Source organism: Trichoplax adhaerens, genomic scaffold (assembly GCF_000150275.1).
Source record: "Trichoplax adhaerens TRIADscaffold_4 genomic scaffold, whole genome shotgun sequence".
Taxonomy (NCBI): Eukaryota; Metazoa; Placozoa; class Uniplacotomia; order Trichoplacea; family Trichoplacidae; genus Trichoplax; species Trichoplax adhaerens.
Genome location: NW_002060946.1, coordinates 1,989,373 through 2,008,660, shown reverse-complemented (window position 1 = coordinate 2,008,660; position 19,288 = coordinate 1,989,373). Strand labels below are relative to the sequence as shown.

General features: G+C 34.2%; 4 protein-coding genes across 4 annotated transcripts; 3 read left to right on the top strand and 1 right to left on the bottom strand.

Moving 5' to 3' along the window:
- Window positions 1-1,640: 1,640 nt before the first annotated feature.
- TRIADDRAFT_55354 (uncharacterized protein) lies at window positions 1,641-2,198 on the top strand (the record flags this gene model as incomplete). Its single annotated transcript, XM_002111849.1, has 2 exons — window positions 1,641-1,661; window positions 1,869-2,198. The coding sequence occupies 2 exons, from the start codon at window positions 1,641-1,643 to the stop codon at window positions 2,196-2,198; spliced, it is 351 nt and encodes a 116-aa protein (XP_002111885.1).
- Window positions 2,199-7,130: 4,932 nt separating this feature from the next.
- On the top strand, window positions 7,131-9,510 carry TRIADDRAFT_55353 (uncharacterized protein; the record flags this gene model as incomplete). Its single annotated transcript, XM_002111848.1, has 4 exons — window positions 7,131-7,848; window positions 7,972-8,159; window positions 8,577-8,693; window positions 9,451-9,510. The coding sequence occupies 4 exons, from the start codon at window positions 7,131-7,133 to the stop codon at window positions 9,508-9,510; spliced, it is 1,083 nt and encodes a 360-aa protein (XP_002111884.1).
- A 511-nt stretch (window positions 9,511-10,021) lies between these two features.
- On the bottom strand, window positions 10,022-13,005 carry TRIADDRAFT_24527 (uncharacterized protein; the record flags this gene model as incomplete). The annotated part of the gene is made up of 15 exons (XM_002111352.1): window positions 10,022-10,146; window positions 10,231-10,309; window positions 10,406-10,474; window positions 10,610-10,708; window positions 10,803-10,897; window positions 11,003-11,073; window positions 11,166-11,254; window positions 11,331-11,394; window positions 11,460-11,506; window positions 11,656-11,725; window positions 11,793-11,994; window positions 12,173-12,203; window positions 12,413-12,585; window positions 12,678-12,765; window positions 12,937-13,005. 15 exons carry the CDS (start codon window positions 13,003-13,005, stop codon window positions 10,022-10,024), a joined length of 1,371 nt encoding a protein of 456 aa, XP_002111388.1.
- Window positions 13,006-18,247: 5,242 nt separating this feature from the next.
- TRIADDRAFT_23559 (uncharacterized protein) lies at window positions 18,248-19,225 on the top strand (the record flags this gene model as incomplete). Its single annotated transcript, XM_002111847.1, has 3 exons — window positions 18,248-18,283; window positions 18,724-18,851; window positions 19,135-19,225. Coding segments are annotated over 3 exons (255 nt in total), but the record flags the coding sequence as incomplete, so codon positions are not given.
- Between the last annotated feature and the right edge of the window lie 63 nt (window positions 19,226-19,288).

Sequence of the window (19,288 nt, the reverse complement as noted above, 5' to 3'; positions counted from 1 at the left end):
AGACTACCAAAATAATTTATCTGCATTCTGAATCCATAAAACGATAAACATATAGCGGCAAGGTATTTCTCAGAAGAGTTAGTGTACACCATAAACTGTTCCAGCAGATTAAATTAAATAGGTTCTCTAGCCATATTAATACGCGTGATCATGCAATATAGCTATTTACCTTTTCATTTTAAAGCAATTTATACCCTTATTTTTCGTGTAGGTGAGGAGGTAGTTGTTATAGTTCAGTTTTAGATTAGAACTAGAAAAGATAGGGACTACAGTATCACTATGATTCCAATTATCATTTAGGAATTAGCGAAAATTTCATGTTATTGTGCATTTTGCGATCTAGCTACTGCTCTCCTGTTCTAATTACGAACTAGTATCAACGTCTTAAGATTGGTCTAATGTAAAATTTCGCGATAATCTAAGCGATAGTGGTAAATAACTGTATTTAAATTGTTTCTAATAATTGAACGAAATCAACGCGACATATGATTAGTTCAGCTTTATATCAAAGCTAGAAAAGATAGGGACTACAGTATTGCTTACTTAGATTCCAAATATCATTTAGGAATCAACAAAAAATTCATGCAACTGTGCGCCTTACTACTGTTCCCTTATTCGTACCTAGCATAAAATGTCTTAGGATTGATCTAGTGTAAATTTTTACGATAATCCAAGTGATAGCGATAAATAGCTCTATTTAAAATGCTTCTACAGTAATCTTGTAACAAAATCGAAACGATATTTTATTAATAGAAGAAAACATAACTTGCTTCTCCATATCAGATGCTCTCCTTAATGAATTCTAGTATAGTAATGATTATTCTATGGATATATCCATGCTATTTAACTAGTGTGAAGCTCATTGTAAATATTTTTTGTTACTATAACATGACATGCCAGTAGATATTTGGCTGAACCATTTATAAAAAAGTAATTTAAATAAAATAATTTAAGGAAAATCAACCAATGCGCAGAGACCAGTAGAAAGCGATCACCTTATTAATACTCCTCTCCAATATATCATAAGTCTATCTGGATACTGGCCATATCTATTTTATTACATGAAAATTTCTGTTTGTACTTGCGCTCCCGTAAATAAACCTGATATAGAATATTAACCGTATGCTATGGATAGCATCAGAAGGAAATATCATGACAAAGCTATCTTCACTAATTACTATTTATCTTTGATATTAAGAGTCTACACTGATATTGGTTAGATTTACGTAACTCAATCCTATATAACTACGCCTTGTATAAGCCTTCCATGGAAAATTACGTTTTAAAGAAAATATCATATCAAGATTGACTTCAAGATAATCGTATTTCAATCATGCAATTTCTATAGACTGTGGTACTTGATATTGTATAAATTGCATATTGGAAGAAAGGAAAGAGATACATTTGTATCGATTGAATTAATTATGAACTATTTACATAGATTGTTTTTAATTTAATTTATTCATTTCTATCGCTACAGCTTATACAGCCTAACTAGCTTGCAATAGTTGCTATGGTAACTATAATGCATTCTTTTCGTCATCTAAGAGTAAGTTAACCTCTCTCTCTACTTCAATAACGCGATTACTACTAAAAGAGAAAAGGATAGAATCAACAACTAATATCCATCACGACGAAATATGCCTACTACTACTCCTAAGGTAAGAGAAACGGTTAAAATAGATCTTTGATAATATTATATTAAACCCATTTACAATTGGATATCAGTGTATATGTTACTATATAAATATTCTTAAAGTTAAATCTAATGTTATAAAAGTCGATAGTTGATAGAAGATTAGTAATAATAAGCTGAAAAAAAGTTTTATTTTGATTTTCGCCGCTGTTGTTGGATTTTTTCCTACTAGAAAAAAACTAAGAAAGTAACTAAAAAAGTCAAGAGTGCACCATCTGGTGCTACTCGTAAAAGTAATAGTTCTAGAAGCCCATCACCGACTGTACGTCGTCGAACAACAACGGGTAGTCCAAAACTTAAGCGTAAAGGTTCGACAAAGAAGGGGCGTAAATCGGCTAAAAGTAGCAAACCACCCGAACCTGTTGTCGATATCAAGAGTCCTGCTGCTATGCTAAACGCTTATTACATATGCCATAGTGCTGCTGAATTTTTAACTAGTCGAGGATTTGAATGGCAGGGTGCGTCTAAAAAGAAAAAAAAGAAAGGAAAATCCAAAAAGTGAAGTGAAGTGACCTCGTCCTCATGACAAGAATTAGATTCTTTTAGAATTACATTGAAGAATACAAGAATGATTCACACTTTATGTTACTGCAAGTAACATAAAATCTTGTCATACATCTTGGTAATAGATTGGCTACCAATGCTATCATTATTATTGTTTGAGATATTTTTATCTTTGCTAAATAATCCGTGAACTCTAAATAGAACTGGCTTAGAATTGTTCGATGTCTATCCATTAAGGATATTTCAAATGGTGATGTGTGCGTAACAATGATTTTTGCAATAATTGAGCGATTTGATCTAAATACTACTTTAGAATTCATTTTTGTTTTGTAATTCCTCGATGGGAAACATCAAATAGTCTACTTCAATATTTTATTTACAATTATTTTTATATGAAACAGATTATTCTAAAACTACAGTATTTTTTTATATGATTATTATTCAAAAGCTACCCTACCTGCTAGGGCTAATCTCGAAGAATGTCGTACAGAGGAAAGATCTTGTTTTTCGTCGATGTAACTATGTCTAACATCTATCCAAAGTAAACTACTTACGCTAAACTGTATATACTGTACTGTATAATGACACACACAGATACCTCTCTGTGTTGGATATTCTCTTTAGCTTTACTTTACGAAGTCAATTATTTATAATTATTGGCTTGATTTATGATGCTTATTTTGTAAATATATTGACATTCTCATTCATGATCTGATTCATTTATTTTGTCCCATATGGACTAGATAAAACTTCAAAAAGTTTACGATTTCTGGATCAGTCGAGTTGTTGAAGGGTTTTTCTGCATTTACCATTTGGCTATGATATAAATGCTGGTATGACCAAAACACTCCCTTTTACTACTCACTATGCATATTATTATACATAGCAGGTTAGAAGGCTATAATGCTATCTAAAATCCTGTACTACAGATCGAAAATATTACTTTAATGCTATACACGTATGCTCCAAAATAGAAATCGTGTAATCATATAATCTCTAGATGACATTTATCCAATTTGGAAAAATTTCGCAGTTGCTAAAATACTGCACATCTAGCGATGGAACAACCTCATTACAAACTTTGTCTTTAAATTGATTTAAGTAATAAAATTTGTGAATATCTCATGACTTTTACAGTGTATGGATCGAACACTTATGGCATATATACCAATACCTTTCGTTGCTGATGTCGCTAACTCTACTTTAAGATGTACAAAATTAAATGGCAGTTGCATTGTATGGTCTAATTATGATGTAATTGAATAACTAAAATGTTGTTATATCATGTAGGCGTAATTTCAATATCATTATGACGTATAACCATCATCGTCATTAAATATTAATACTATTAATAATCATTCCTTGCTATACAATATGCGTGCATGCCGGATATACATAAATAAAATAGTCCACCATTATTCGATAATAACACTAAAATTGAGATCAATTATAGGCAGCAGGCTATCTATTATAATTATGCGTATATACTAAAACGTCATTTCCTACAGCAATAACAATATGCCTGTAGCATTACTTTATTAAGTTAAGATACGCCAATAGTTATTAGTTTATAAAATACTAACTGATCTTGATCATGTTATTTGCATGAGTTATATAAATACAAAGACCTAAATCTAAAAGAATTGTAAATTTTGGTTATGATAGCAGAATGACCTTCTTCGATATTAGTCGATGATAAGTTATTTATCAGATAAAATGTGAAGGTTGCAATAATATCATGACTTTCAATTTCATATAGTCGAAAGATTATTCGAATAATAAGGAAACAATGACCGATCTTTATCGCCTCGCAATTAAGAGATACAATAATAAGAAAATTAAGATAATTTACAGTACTTCACATTTCAGTACAGATTGATATCAAGATTCGTTGGATCATCAGCTGATCGTAAAAAGGATTTCATTAGTTTTAACCATAAATTTATCCCCCTGGCAATAACATTAATTATTGAATTCGCTGTAGCTTTAGCCTGAAGAGAAGTGCAACGAAGAAAATATCTTAATATGTTAATTACCACAGCATGCCATGTAGACATGTAGATGTTATAGATATGTCATATAAGGACACATATTCTTTTATTAATTTTAGTTAATTGAAATTAAACTTCCGCTAAATCTTTAGGCCTATGGAGGTTTCGATATAATTTATATCATAATTCATTCCTTCTTTAATATTAATACGCATATAATCTGAAAATGCCTCGTATAAATTAGAAGATGATCATGATCTAAAATCAAATTTGCAATTGCTGTATTACCTTATAAAATTTCACATTTCTTAAACTGCTTTAGATGATTCAGAGGTCTCGCTTGATTATTATCATTTGCCTTGCAGTTTTGGATTTCCGATATGATGTAGGATAATTATTAGCAGAGATGTTACGCATCTAGCTAGGGATAACTAGTGATTGTAATTCTAGACGTACTTACTAATATATCAAGAGCGATAGCAGATTTATAAGTCTACCATAAACAATTAGAAATAAAAGTGATTGTGTTGTTTCTACTATGGAAAGCGCTAATCTATCTGCTGAACAAGAATATATGCGTACGTAAAGAATGTTTGTATATAGAACAGCTTTGGATTCTTATTCGATGCAGGACAATAATTATAATTATGCGTATATGTTACGGCCATTCCTAAGAATGATTTTGTCCTTAAGATTTAATTAATTAATTAATGTATCAAGAACGATAGCAGGAGGATTGCAAGCCTAGCATAAGTCATGAGAAATAAAAGTGATTATTTCTTTTTCTACTATGAAAAGCGCTAATCTAGTTGTTGAACAAGAATTTACACGTAAAGTACATTTGTACGCGTATATTCGTAGGATAATTTTGGATTTCCTCTATTGATGCAAGGTAATACAGTAATTAGCAGAGATATTACGCATCGAGCTAGATAGCTCGTGGTTGTAATTTTACAGGTGTTAAATTAATTACCAAGAACGATAGCAGAAAGTTTGCAAGTCTACCATAAGCCATGAGAAGTAAAAGTGATTGCGTCGTTTCTGCTGTGCAAAGCTAAGCTAGTTGTTAAATAAGAATATAAAGTGCTGTCCATTTGTATATTGACATTTTCAACTCTAAAAGGGATCTTTATATCCCGAGAAAGTCAACATGAATCAAGTTCGCTGTCTATGCGCGTATATTATTCGTTGTCATGATTTACAGTATAAAGTTTTCATGATCATATACGCAGATTAGAAACTACCGAGAGCTGCAGCCATTATTTTGTGTATCCTTTGAGCAGATTGTAAATTTACCATCCGTTGGATATATGTAGCCAAATATCGTGTATGGAAAGGTACGCGCTAGAAATAATATGCAATTTTTTATCCATCATTTGCCTCCATCGAAAATTCTATTTTTTCCACAACATACGTTTGCGTACCTGCTTTCCTATCTCAATATCAACTGATTGTCTTTCCTCCTGAGTAGAATTATACATGGATGGATACCCTTTAATCTTACGAAGAAGACGATGGATTTGCGCTTTAGGGATATTGGTCTTCTTGGCTAATTGGCGAACAGAAACAGTGGGATTTTGACGTTATTCTGCGTGAATTGGCGGTATGCGTTGGGCATCGAACGATGGGCGACCAGAACGTGGTCGATTTTTGAGGCTATTGGTTTCGTGATATTTCTTATAGATCCTTTTAAATGTGGTTAAGGTAGGCTTGATTTTCTCATACGTTTTAGTAAAGTGTCTTCGAGCTATACTCGCATACTTATGCTCAGCCATAAGATGGACGATCAATGCGCGCTGGTCTAACGTTACATGTTGCTGTTTCTCACACTGAGGTGTACGATAGAAGGCGGTCGTTTTAATAGGATAAATCTATGATATTCTTGCGAGTGCACTTGTAGAAAGAGGCTTCAAACATGGTATTAGGTTACAAAAGTAGTTTTCTGTATATGAGAAGTACTTCTTTACAGCAAGGAATACTGTACTAGTACATTCACTAATATGAAATACTTGTAAAAGAGCTTCTGGCGTTATGTGACCGCAGCTGCTTCCACATTGAACAAGAACTGGTGCACTGAGTGTAAATTGATTGTCTTTATTAGCTAGAAGGACTTTTAATCTTTAGTCAACGGGGTAAGCTATCATTTTATGCATATCCATGCAGTAGGGTAACGCTATAATCAAAAATTTCACACTTTGTTGCTTGGATGCAGGCACAGAGTATCATTTTCTTGCTTTACTGAAGAAGTTCAATGAGTTACTGAGATCATGGTGGGTGCAAGCTAACCTGATAGAAGGTGCATTCCACTCTACTGTGTGGAAAACATCTCAGAGATTATATCATAGAAACAACTGTAAACTGTATCAGTCTTTTGCTCATTACAGGGAATGGATCGCTATCGTTTTTAAAATATTCGTCTGTCTATAGTCAAAACTGCAGTCATAGCAAGATAGATCAGCTTGATCATAAAGATGATTCATGACGTTTCACTTAATATGCTGGACGTTCAGTAGCCAATGCTGTTCTGTAGTTTAAAAGAGGGTTGGCAAACGGATAAAAAATTGCCCGGAGAAGCTAATATAAAATTGCTAATATTGATGGACATACTGGTCGATGAGAATATCGATTGTACAGTGTAAGATACACAAATTCAAAGTGACATTCGCTACGCGTTTGGCCTATACTTTATTTACTGTATAATGCATGTAGATTGCATGTTGATCCATAACTGTACAGTACTGTATTCCAATTAAAATTTAATTTAAGATGGAGATATCGACATGCAATAATAAAGTAGACAACAAACAGTCCAGTGCAGTCTCTGCTATATAAAATACCATTAGCCACATGTTTTTTAATGATTGTACAGTCTACACTTAGTGTAGAGTACATTTAAAATTAAATTGCAATATCAATCCATCGCTTGTTTTTTTGCTAAAATGACAGAGAATGGTCATCAATCAAAGGCTCTTAGAATCAAAGCATGCGGCGATGAATATTATTTAGCCAGGTATAATAATTATACTTTTGTTCAAGATCAGTCACGACGACGAAGATTACGACGACACCTTTTACGTAAGTTGCGAAAATTAGTCGAGGAGTTTGCGGTCTGCGTTGGACAACAAGTAGTCTTGATCGATTATTATAATAATCATTGCACTTCTTCTACTGCCAATGAACACAGAGAGAAATTTCATGTCTACGGTGCTCAACCTTTGAAATGCATTATAGAAAATTTAGCTCCCTGGGTTATGAATGATTTACAGAATTGTTTAAAACAATTACCCAATAATTCTCCGATATCGCCATCATACGACCAAGCTCATGGCATACAGGGTGCAAAATCTGATTTACCGATCATTAGTATCACTGAAATGAAGCAAACAGAATTACGCTCATTTATACCTGTGATAATCAAATATACAACTGGACGTCGTAAGATAGGCTGGGGCTGTAAAGATGCAAAACCTCACTGGTGGCCACCTGATATTCCTTGGAGAAATATCAAGAGTGATCATCGAGATGATTTTCAGAAAACTAAAGTACCGTGGACCGAGGCCCTGCGTAATATTGTATCAAATTGTTATCGATACTATTATCGTGAAGATTTACTCCATTATTTAGCGAAAGATGCAAATAATGCTGATCAAAATCAAAGTAATTCTCTCTACGTCGATAACTCGTAGACCAATGCCTCTGTGCATGTCCTACCAATGGCTGAAAAATATCTACTAACATGTTGTAAAATAACTAACGCAAATCTTCGAAACTATGGTGAAGATTTACTCAATAATTCAGCGAATGATGCTAATGATGCCGATCAAAATCAAAATCATTCTCTCTATGTCGATAACTCGCAGACCGATACTTCTGTCCATGTCCTACCAATAGCTGAAAAATGTCTACAAACAAGTTATGAAATAACCAACGCAAATCTTCCGAATCAAGACAAATCCCATAAATATCATGTCAGTTCTTGCCTAATGCTAACTTAACTAACTTAACCAGTTTGGAAAATAGGTCTGGCCATGCAATGTCTCATCAACAAAGTAGTGTATGCCATTTACAAGTGATAACTTCACCATGTTGTCTATCACACTTTCCAGGTGGTACCTTGTACTGTATAATCCATAACCATCTCTCGTAGAATATAATAGCTGTCAATTAATTTGTACTGCTCATTCACATTCAACTGGTAATTGTCTTACAAGCAGTCATTGCGTAGCTAATGTTTCACCCGAGTTGAATCCAATAAATGATCATTTAATACAGCAGAACAATAGGAACGTCGCAATAGATGTTCTAAGAATGATACTCGATGCCAACATTCCGTCGAGAAACATCATCCATCAAATTGCCGGGACTAATTCGGATTGCATAATTAGCCAAGTCGATCGATCATGAAAGAATTCAAACTCGATCAATTAAGGGATGGGGATCATCAAGCAATACATAGGATCGCTATTGACCCTGAAGGAGATCATGATATCATCCTTGTTCAGGTAAAAGACATAATCAAGCGATTAAAAATTGGCCAAGTATAGAAGATAATGATAACGTTATATCTAAGACCCAATATCAATTAAATCATAAATGTAAAAGACCAAACCATCAGATAATACGAATTCTCAATCCGGACGGTTCTACTGCTATAATGCCTTAAAATACTTTCGTGGTTGCAACCCTATCTAACGACAAAATCTCGATACCTGTTCAAAATAATACGCACGAATTCAATTTTTGCTCTCAAATTGTGATGAAGCTATCGTAGGTAATACATATGGTAAACATGTGCTGATCTAGAAAGTTGACATCATTGCCTTTATAATATTACTTATCAGAGTCTGATACCTCCTAAATAAGTAGCTTAGTGCAGCTAAAACCTTAATCATATACTGTAAGTAGTTTAGTTACCATTGTTACGGCAAGTAGCAAGACTAGGACGTACAGCCGTTTTAAATATCAAGATGAAAGGAAACTTTCTTTGCTGTTGTACATGCCTACTTTACTTCCATATATATATAGAGTGAATCTATAGTGACACATTTGTTATTTGTGTCAGTGGCACGAGCGTATAAGATCTTTTAGCTGATTACCTTTTCCGATAATAATGTATGGTCTAATATAAAATGTATGTAAAAGATTGCCTTTCACTGTATTTAGTAATAATACCTCGGTTGCGATTATAATTATGAATATAAAAATCTGGTGTACTTTGTGTCCTCTTTCATATTTCGTTACAATTTCTATTTTACGCAGCATTTGAATCGAAATAGGTTTGGTAATATTATTTCACTTCGTCGAACATTTAATGTGTAAATGGGTTGTAAAATTTTCGAATAAAATGATGCCATGCACTGCGTATCATATCAAAATACAATTTATTATATAGCGCTCGACTATTTCACTTTATATTTGTCAACTAATTCTGGTTGTTGATTGATACCTGCAGCTTTACGATGCTGCCAGAACATGCTTACGTTTGGTGTTGATATGAAAGCTCTCTTCAGCAGATAAATCAACGCAAAGGATAATGCATTGTTTAGTAAGTTTAATTATATATACATATGTCGGATATACACTACAGCATAACGTAATAAATGTATCAACAATATATTAAAGTATATTCAGTCAACGAACATAACCATAACAACGAAATACAATATATACTTTATAGATTCTGCATGAAAAAATGTTTTTTCACAAAGTATGAATGATGTGATGGTTTAATACCTATAATCCAAAAAATTATCGGATATAAACCATGTTAGTACTACCGTAAGTCGATTCGAGATGGCTATATCAATAGTGACTATTACACAGTTAAGAGTTACCTATAGTAGTTCGGTTTAAAAGGACCATTACGTGCAACGCCCAAATATTGACACTGATCATCAGAAAGTTCTGTTACCTGAGCTTCAAATCCGGCCAAATGTAAGCTGGCAACGTACTCATCTAGTAGAGGTAAAATAAGGGAACATAAATTGACCCTTTCCTATAAACATTATTAGATATCCGATAAGAACACATGTGTCATACCCATTTTCTTTGGAAGCAAGTAAACGTCACCCTTGTATTTATTTGGTTGAGCTTTAAAAAGTTCAATCAGGGCTAACATCTGAAATTCGTCCACAAAATAGATATCAAAGATCTTTTTTAACATGATACATATTCAGATTGTAGAGTAATGCACAATGTGGGTATCACTTCTTACCTGAGTGCAAGCAGTAATAGAGACTACAAATGAGGGAACATTGGAACATGTCAAGTTAGCCAGCCTTCCCTAAAATGAGTAATATAGTTTACGACAAGTCCAGGACGGGTATAATATTGTTTCGTAAAAATCCTTCTGTTTATTTGGTAGCACTCTCAATAATGAAACTCCATAGGTATCGTAAGCATATGACATAGTACACACCTCTGCAATGAGGACGATTCTTCTGCCATCTGGCCATACTATGTGATCAACATGTGATCTCACTCTTTCCCAGGTTAGATCTGGTGTTCTTAAGCTATCCTAGATATGTAATCACAAGAAAAATTTCCGTAACGTCAACAATATCCTAAGCACCTATTACAGTCATCATTATTCGTGAATATAAGCTACTTACGACATCAATCTCAGAATTTGTGTGACCCATATTACAGATTATACATCCATTTTTCATTTTATTCATATGTTCTCGCCGAATGACGTTCTTATTACCTGTATTGTTATAAATATCTTTAATGCGTAAATACTAACTGATATATTTTGGACTGAATTGCTATGATTTAACGTTATGCAATCCTTCACTGATATGTAGCACACCTGTAGCAGTAATGACAATATCAACAATTCTTATTGCATCGTCTACACGAATTACTTTAAATCCGTCCATGCTAAATGATAAAAATAGATTAAATTTTAGTAAATTTTTTACTTTATTGAAAATATAAATTCTTGAAAAAGCTGATATTTGGTAATTATGTACCAAGCCTGTAAAGCACATATTGGATCGATTTCGGTTACGTAAGCAATAGCACCCATTCCACGTAAAGCTGAACAACAACCTTTACCAACCTACGTCAAGACGTAGTGTATTATAGTTACAAGTTATGACAATTGTTAGTTCATTGTCAATATTTATATTTCTTACCTCACCATATCCGCATATTAACACTTGCTTGCCTCCAAACATGATATCGGTAGTTTTCTTCAGACTAATAAGAAATAATTTTAAAAATCAGTCATAAAAGTTTATCTTTATTACTACTACATATTATACCTATCTATAACGGCTTCACGACAGCAATACAAATTGTCAAATTTGCCCTGTTTAACAATGTGGAGACATATGATCAGCATGGATTTAAAATAGATAATTGAAAATAGCCGTAGATACCCAAGTTAATATCTACGAGTAGTAAGTGATTCAAGCGCTGCAAAAGCTACTTTTTAAAAACATAAATGTATTTTATTACCTTAACTACAGAATCATTGATATTCATTGCTGGAATCGGTAAACAATTATTCTTAGTCATCTGATACAATCTAATATGAAATCATACAAAGACACTTAAAATCTATATTAGAACATCGATTCGAGTTTTGCATTTACCTATGGACTCCAGTGACACTTTCTTCCACAATACCCTTGAGACACCTGAATTTATCTATATACTTTCTTTTCATGTAGTGTGTAGCATCTCCTCCGTTATCTAGAATTAAATTCGCTTGCCAATTTTGATGATTTGACGCTTTTTCAATGCACCACCAAAAGTCATCCTCACTCATGCCTTTCCATCCAAAGACTGGGATGCCTACAATTATTTATATTAGACATACGGCTAAGTCGAATCGATATGTTTAAAATTTCATATCATCTGTGAGTAATAATATTTTAAACGTAAAGTTCTAGCAATTCTACTATTTGATAATAAGATAATCAAGTGTTTACGACCGCTACTTGACAATGAAAACAGCTATGATTAGACCAACCTTCCTCAGCAAGAGCCGCAGCTACTTCATTCTAAAACAGAATGTCCAACAATTACTACAAGTACCTAATCAATAGCTAATATTGTTAAAATAATTTAATACGCTCTTAGCAAGATGCGATCTAGTACGCGTTCTATTTACCAATTCTAATAATTGTAACCCTATGTTTACTTATAAACAATCTATCGCTTTATAGACCTGCCAGATTGTACTTTTAAGGAAATTTTTCAAAGTACTTACTTGAGTTGAGTAGATGTTACAAGCAGCCCAACGGACACTTGCACCAGCAGTTATTAATGTCTCGATTAATACTGCAGTTTGTGCGGTGATATGAGTACACCCTATTATTCTCGCCGACTGCAACGGCTTATTTTCGGCGTACTTTACCCTAAGTATCATTATACCTGGCATTTCTAAAGGTATACGAAGTGCAAACATGTAACAGGCTAATTAGAAGATAAATTTCAAGGCTGTGGTACTACCGCACTGAAGATGTATTTTGTACCTTGCTCCGCAATTTCAATCTCTCTCCTTCCAAATTCTGCAGATTTAATATTTTTTACACAAAAATCTGTAAATCCTTTAGAAGTTTTCTATCAAAGAAACAAAACTCAGTGTTAATTGTTTAATACGATGATCATTACAACTGTCACCAGCTACAATAATTAACAGTTTGAGTACACGCAAAACTACAAATGGAAAATTTTCCTCAAGTATTTCACGTGTTGTTGTATAATGGAATTTAATTACGTAGTTGATCTAACCTGTTCTCTTTCACGAGGAGATACACTGCCAGCAGAAGAGTAACTTGATTCAGAATAACTTCCTGTCATAATAAAGGTACAGTAATCAGCAAAAGTTATCGTTGTTTACTATGTCAACTAAGTTAGCTATCGTTGGTTCATTAATTCAAATAAATTGTGTTACCGTACAAAAACTGCAAGTTAACAAGCTATTTAATGTTAAGGTGATTGAGAAATAAGCTAACCAATGGATCAGGCTTACATTACAAAGTAATTATAATATTCAACTACTTAATCGTAAAATTCTTGTCATTCTTTGTCTACAAAGATAGTTTATTGACGTACTATATTACGCAAACGTTGGTTACATTTTGCAAGTTAGCTGGTATTGATTACTATATAAGTCTAAGTACAATATTCACGTCATTACGTTTAATTGTCAACTATAAGAAAGTAAGGTTTTTCGGCTTCATTATTTTTCTATAAAACTAGTCCTTTTCGAGATAACTCATCAACGCCTAACGTCATAATTTGTGCAATATCCCTGATTATTTTCAACTACTATTTATGCTAGTTATGTACTGTCCAACGTATACGCATATACTGTGTACAGTATATTCAGTTTTTCAGATCGTTCATACTGTGCTACAGGATACTCCTTCAATTCTAAAGTACCTTCACTGTACATCTAAGCACGTGTATAATGTCTTTAATTTTATAAAATTAATTAATTCACTCTACATGACATCATTGAAACAATTCTTGAAATCATGACGGAATTAAATTGAACAGAAGCTGATACTATGTGTATAGCATCACATTATTATACCACACTAGATTGAAGCTAGTTACTACTGACGGCTTTACGACATGTACCTGAAGAATAGCTATCGTTGGATGATAATGAGTCCGTCCTTAACCTTGTTCGGAATGTAACAGTTGGTTTACCATCTTTGGTACCATCCTTGTTGTTGGTGTCATTACTGCGTGAAGCTGCTTTATTCATTTCTTATTAAAAATATACAATTTTATTATAAAATGTAAATATTTTAGGAAATGACCTAGTCCTACTTCAAATCAAATATGATGCAGTGTAAATTGAACCGTGAGTACAATCTTCAAGTACATTAGATACATAAACTAATGATCATTTTATGTAGCCTATGCCAAGTTGTCCCTGTACTACGTAAAGATGCTGTACTGTACTATAAGGATATTTATTGTATCTCCTGTACTGTACTGCACTACGCCCATCGATTCCATCATTCACTCATCATGACTCTACTGTACTAACAACCATGGAGATATTATAATATACAACTTCAGTGATAGCATAACAAGGAAAATTGATTAACAAGCTATAACTAATAGGATTTCTAGTGTTTCTGTTACTTAACATCTTCCGAAAAGTTTAAACTAAATTATATTGTAGCAGAATAGTTATCATGAAACAAGGTGCTTGACTGGTATGGCTAGATAGCAAACTTTGATACAGACTTGGGTTCACGATTATGAGTCATAGTTAAAAATTGAACCAAGATATAAGCAAATAACACAAATGAATACGATCCAATTAATGTTCAAATTCGTAAGGACGGACAGAAATTTGATTTTACAGTTACTTAATTGACCATGAGCGGATCAGTTAATCTATATTTAAACTTTGCATTCCTTGCATGATGATAATGTAACCCCTCGTTCAGTAGTGTAGAACGACTGCAGATAGAATACAGCAAAAAGTGTCCTATTCGATTGATAAGATATGAACAAATTAAATTCGATTTATCCAAAGAGAAGGTAAACGATGGTCAGCATGACCGAGATAAAAGTCTTTTCTATACAATTTCGTATTGTTAGTAGGTACAGTCAGTTTATGAAGAGAGATTTCTGTGGTATACAAGACCTTATCGTCCGTCCGCTTGCTTGAGGATTTAATGAAATATACAGCATACAAAACTGCACTTTGTCATGCAATATAGAAAGTTTAATTGTACTATAATGGAAATAAAACGAGACTATAACTCATCATTAAGAAATCTTTACGATGCAGTGTGTACGTTGCTATGATGTGGGTCAATGATCTATACGAAATGTATAATGGTGTATAATCAGTTGGTGACAGGGACAATGATGGTATTTATGGTTAACAAAGTATTACTGTTCATATCATGTTGAGTTTAGTCATTTTTTGATAGGCTAATTTAGAACCAATAGTACCGGAAAACTATGACATACGTATAAAGCAACAGTAAGTATTTGAAATCCAAGAGCAAAGATCACATCAAAAAGGCTTTGCCAATCCTCGTTTCGGATATAAGGTAGACACAACAGTGAAAGCGTATTTTAAACTTCGTCACAATAGCTTATTATGGGTGTAATAAATTAATTACTATCTACTTTTTATCCCATGTGGTATTTGATCACACAATTTCAAAAGGAGTTTAAAGACAGATTGCTAAAGCGAAATGTTCTAGAGTAGTCGTTGACTTCCATACTCGTATGGTAGTAATTTACTCGGGGTCCAACTTACAGTACTGTAGATAAATGACCGCGTGTCCTTTACAGGAAAAATGGGGTTTCACTGTCGAATTATTGCAAATATCTTGGTAAGTTGGACCAATTGAATACAAGATTGTTATTCTATCATGACTACAGTACGACATAAAGTGATATACTGGTAGTGTATCATACTGTATATCCATCTGGTGTACAATCAATTATAATACAAGCTGTATGATTCGCTCCATGTTGAATATTCGCCGTAAAGTATCCTTTTGCTGTGTTTTATTTCAAGCTGAATAACTACTGGTGATTGCAGCTTTGAGGGTTACAGTGATATTGATAGGCTTTTAAAGTTATGCAAGCATTCCATAGTTAATATAGTCGATCAAAATTGGAAAGGATGGTTGAGCCAAATTAATAATAATATCAATGGTCAACACCACAGTGGACTATCCTTCCCCTACAGCATTTCAATTATCATGGTAAAAAATCTGCACTTCTCGCATCCTCTACAGATTAGAGAGATGATGGTACAATAACTATGGAAAGAAATAGGGCACGCTAATCTGCACATAAGGCTATTTCATGAAATGTGAAGTAATTCATTTTATATCAACGGCTCTCCAACATAAAAAAAATGATGAAACAATCAATGAATTAGAGACGGACTGGAAAATACGTGTATCTACCGTATGCATAGCCTAACTTTGATACTGTGGATCGTGCGGTGGCAGTAGATTGTGACGGCACCTAACGATTCATTATTATCCTGGCAAGATAGGCCAATACTTTCCAATTCAATGACTTGATAATGTACAAGTACAGCATACCAACTGGCCTTGGGTGTAAGATACTAATTGCATAGTGAGATTGATCATGCCGATGTCATTTTCAATCGGATCCATTTGAACCTTTGTTGACTTATGTATAATGTATTGCGTATTATAATTTACTAAAGCGCTATAATGAACTTTTTCTGATACACTTTATCCCTAGTACAAGTGAGTATATTCATAGATAACATGTTGATAACAACTAGAGGGATTGAAGATAATTATTGTACATTAATGGTTTGGATAAGTTACCTACCAACTTTTTTTTTTTCCTTCCTACAAGCCAACCCAAATCGCTTGTGGTGTTGATTTTGGGCAACTAAGGAGAATTTGCTGAGAGCGCTTCCGAGTTTATTAAGAGGAAAAAAATGTCGCAGCTTTAAATAATCCACAGTACAGTAGTATTGACACGAGTGTACAGTACTGTACATTACAGTACATTGTACTGTATTATCTCTTCAAAGTCGTTGGTGTCCAGCGTTAGTCCGTGGTAGTACTGTGCACTACAGTACTACCACGGACTAGTGAGGGAGAGACCTTGGTCAACTACTCAGTCCTACTACTCACTGTACTCACTAGTTCCTGGTACTGCTATGGTCCATGGTGTTAACGTTAACTGTAGTACTGCAAAAGGGCTTCAAAAGACTAATACTGTACTAGTCTTCTACAGGTCCCCGGCTAAAAGCTCCATTTATTTCAAGACTACAAATACTACAGTCTACAGGACAGTAGTCTTGCAAGTCCCTGACTTCAAGAAGGCCATCATGATTATGGCATAATCTATAGTCCATATGGACTGCAGACCAAGGTCTGGACTGGACCAGACCAGACCGGACCATCATAGTAGACCTTTGATCTGGACCGGACCAGACCATGAAGACCTAACTCCTGCAGTTGTCAGTAGTGATCGGCCACGGTCGACTCGACTCATGAGTCGCGCATTTTGAGTCGGACCACTGCTGTGTCTTTGAGCTAGAGCCATTCGGCTCCTGAGTCGATTGGTCCGACTCAGAGTCGACTTCGAGTCGTGGCTCTACAGTATAGTCAATAGTATACTGTATACTGTAGACTCAATACAGTCAGGGATACAGTACATACAGTACAGTACAGTACAGTACATTTGGTTTGTACTGTACTGTAGTACTGTACAGTGTACACTATACTGTAGTCTGTACAGTACAGCAAAGTCACGTGCTTTACAGTATGTATTGTACAGTGTACAGTGTACACTGTACTCTAGTACACTATTTTCTCTACCCTGGCTAATGACGCGGGTTGATTTTCAATGACTGTACAGTATAGTGACAGCTAACGTGCTTGTTTTGCATTGGAGAAATGAGAAATAGACTATGGAAAGAGACGCTGGACTGTTGACATACTCAACAACAACGCCACTATTGTCTCAGAGTGGCACACGTACCTTAAGCTGATTGAAGCCAGCCAAACACGAAGCCTAACAGCAGTACCATCAAAAGTAACCAATCTGCATTGTATGTCTGTACTACCCCTTTGGCCTGATTCGACGTTGGCTTGCTGAAAAATGGCTGCTCTGGAGGGATATGTAAATCGTATCCAAAGATAGATTTTACCTTTGCACTCAGTCGTACACTGTTCTACCAGCAGCTATTGAGCACCGCCAAGGCTGATAGGCTAAGAGAGCGTTTTAGATCGCTGCATACGAGCTGCACAACCAACGTATACAAAGTTCAAGCAATGATATGGACTATTTTACTAGCCCAATCGACTGCATTGGTAGCAACAGTACACCACTTTATAATTTCATAGTTTGTAGTAGTCAATCATTGTTTGCAGCAAGTAAAAGTCAGATATTTTTGCATTTCACTGGCCGTTGGTAGAGACAAACACTAAATAGTTTACCAATAATTAGAATAGACATGTAGAATACAATGAATGAATTGACGCTGTATTTATACATTAACCTTTTCTATCGGCTTTTTCCTTCACTGCTATTTGTATCTTTTCATGTATAAGGTCTTGTGTCAGTTATTACTCAGGATGGTAGAGTAATTGTGGTAAGATGGCAATGGATATACTTACTAGACGTGTTTTACTGTAATATGCATCAAGCAATTATTGCAATACTTGTATAATTTTAATTGATATCACTGCATCCAATACAGTACAGTACAGTAACCATAATTTTAATCTACTAGTTGCTCTACTTACTCATAGTTTATCATTGATTCTGGAAAGTGACTCTAGCTACAGAAGCAGAACAGGTCATGCCAAGTAGTAAACGTTACACAAACGCATTTGTGCAGCAATACTTGTTGGTCGATGAATTTCATCGCACTAGCAATAAACGATCTCTACTTTGTTTAATAATCAATGGATTACCAAACTTGTATTTTCTTTCAACGCTCTAAGCAATCTCCTTATATCTCTTATCTTTCAATACATTTCAAATGATCATGATAATGTAATCTTCAATGATGCATGCATCTAATTTCAGGGTACGTTGAAAGGTTTCGATCAAACGGTTAATTTAATCCTAAATGATAGCCATGAAAGAGTGTACTCTTCCGGCGCTGGTGTGGAGCAAGTAGCCCTTGGCCTATATGTTATTCGTGGCGACAATATGTAAGATACTATACGCCATTGGTTGTAATAGCTGTTACGTATAATTTATTGGTCCATCTGCGAGATATAATGCAGTGTCAAAACCATTGAATTTCTAATTACTTGCGCGATAGCAAATCAATCAATATACCATAGATATATGATCAAAAATAGTAGATATAATATTATGGAACATAATCTACCTAACGATAGTAAATATCCTAACAGAGATATTTCGTAATCATCATCGTATTACAATTATGAATTGGGAATTATAACTAGACTTGTGTAACTATTTTAACAGAGCCGTTATAGGAGAAATTGACGAAGATGTAGACTCTTCCATCGATCTAGCTGAAGTGAAAGCAGAACCTATTAATGCTGTAGTGTACTAGACAGGATGTATACCTAAGGTTAAATATCGACAAATTTAGATCCATGAATGGTTCGAGTTTCTT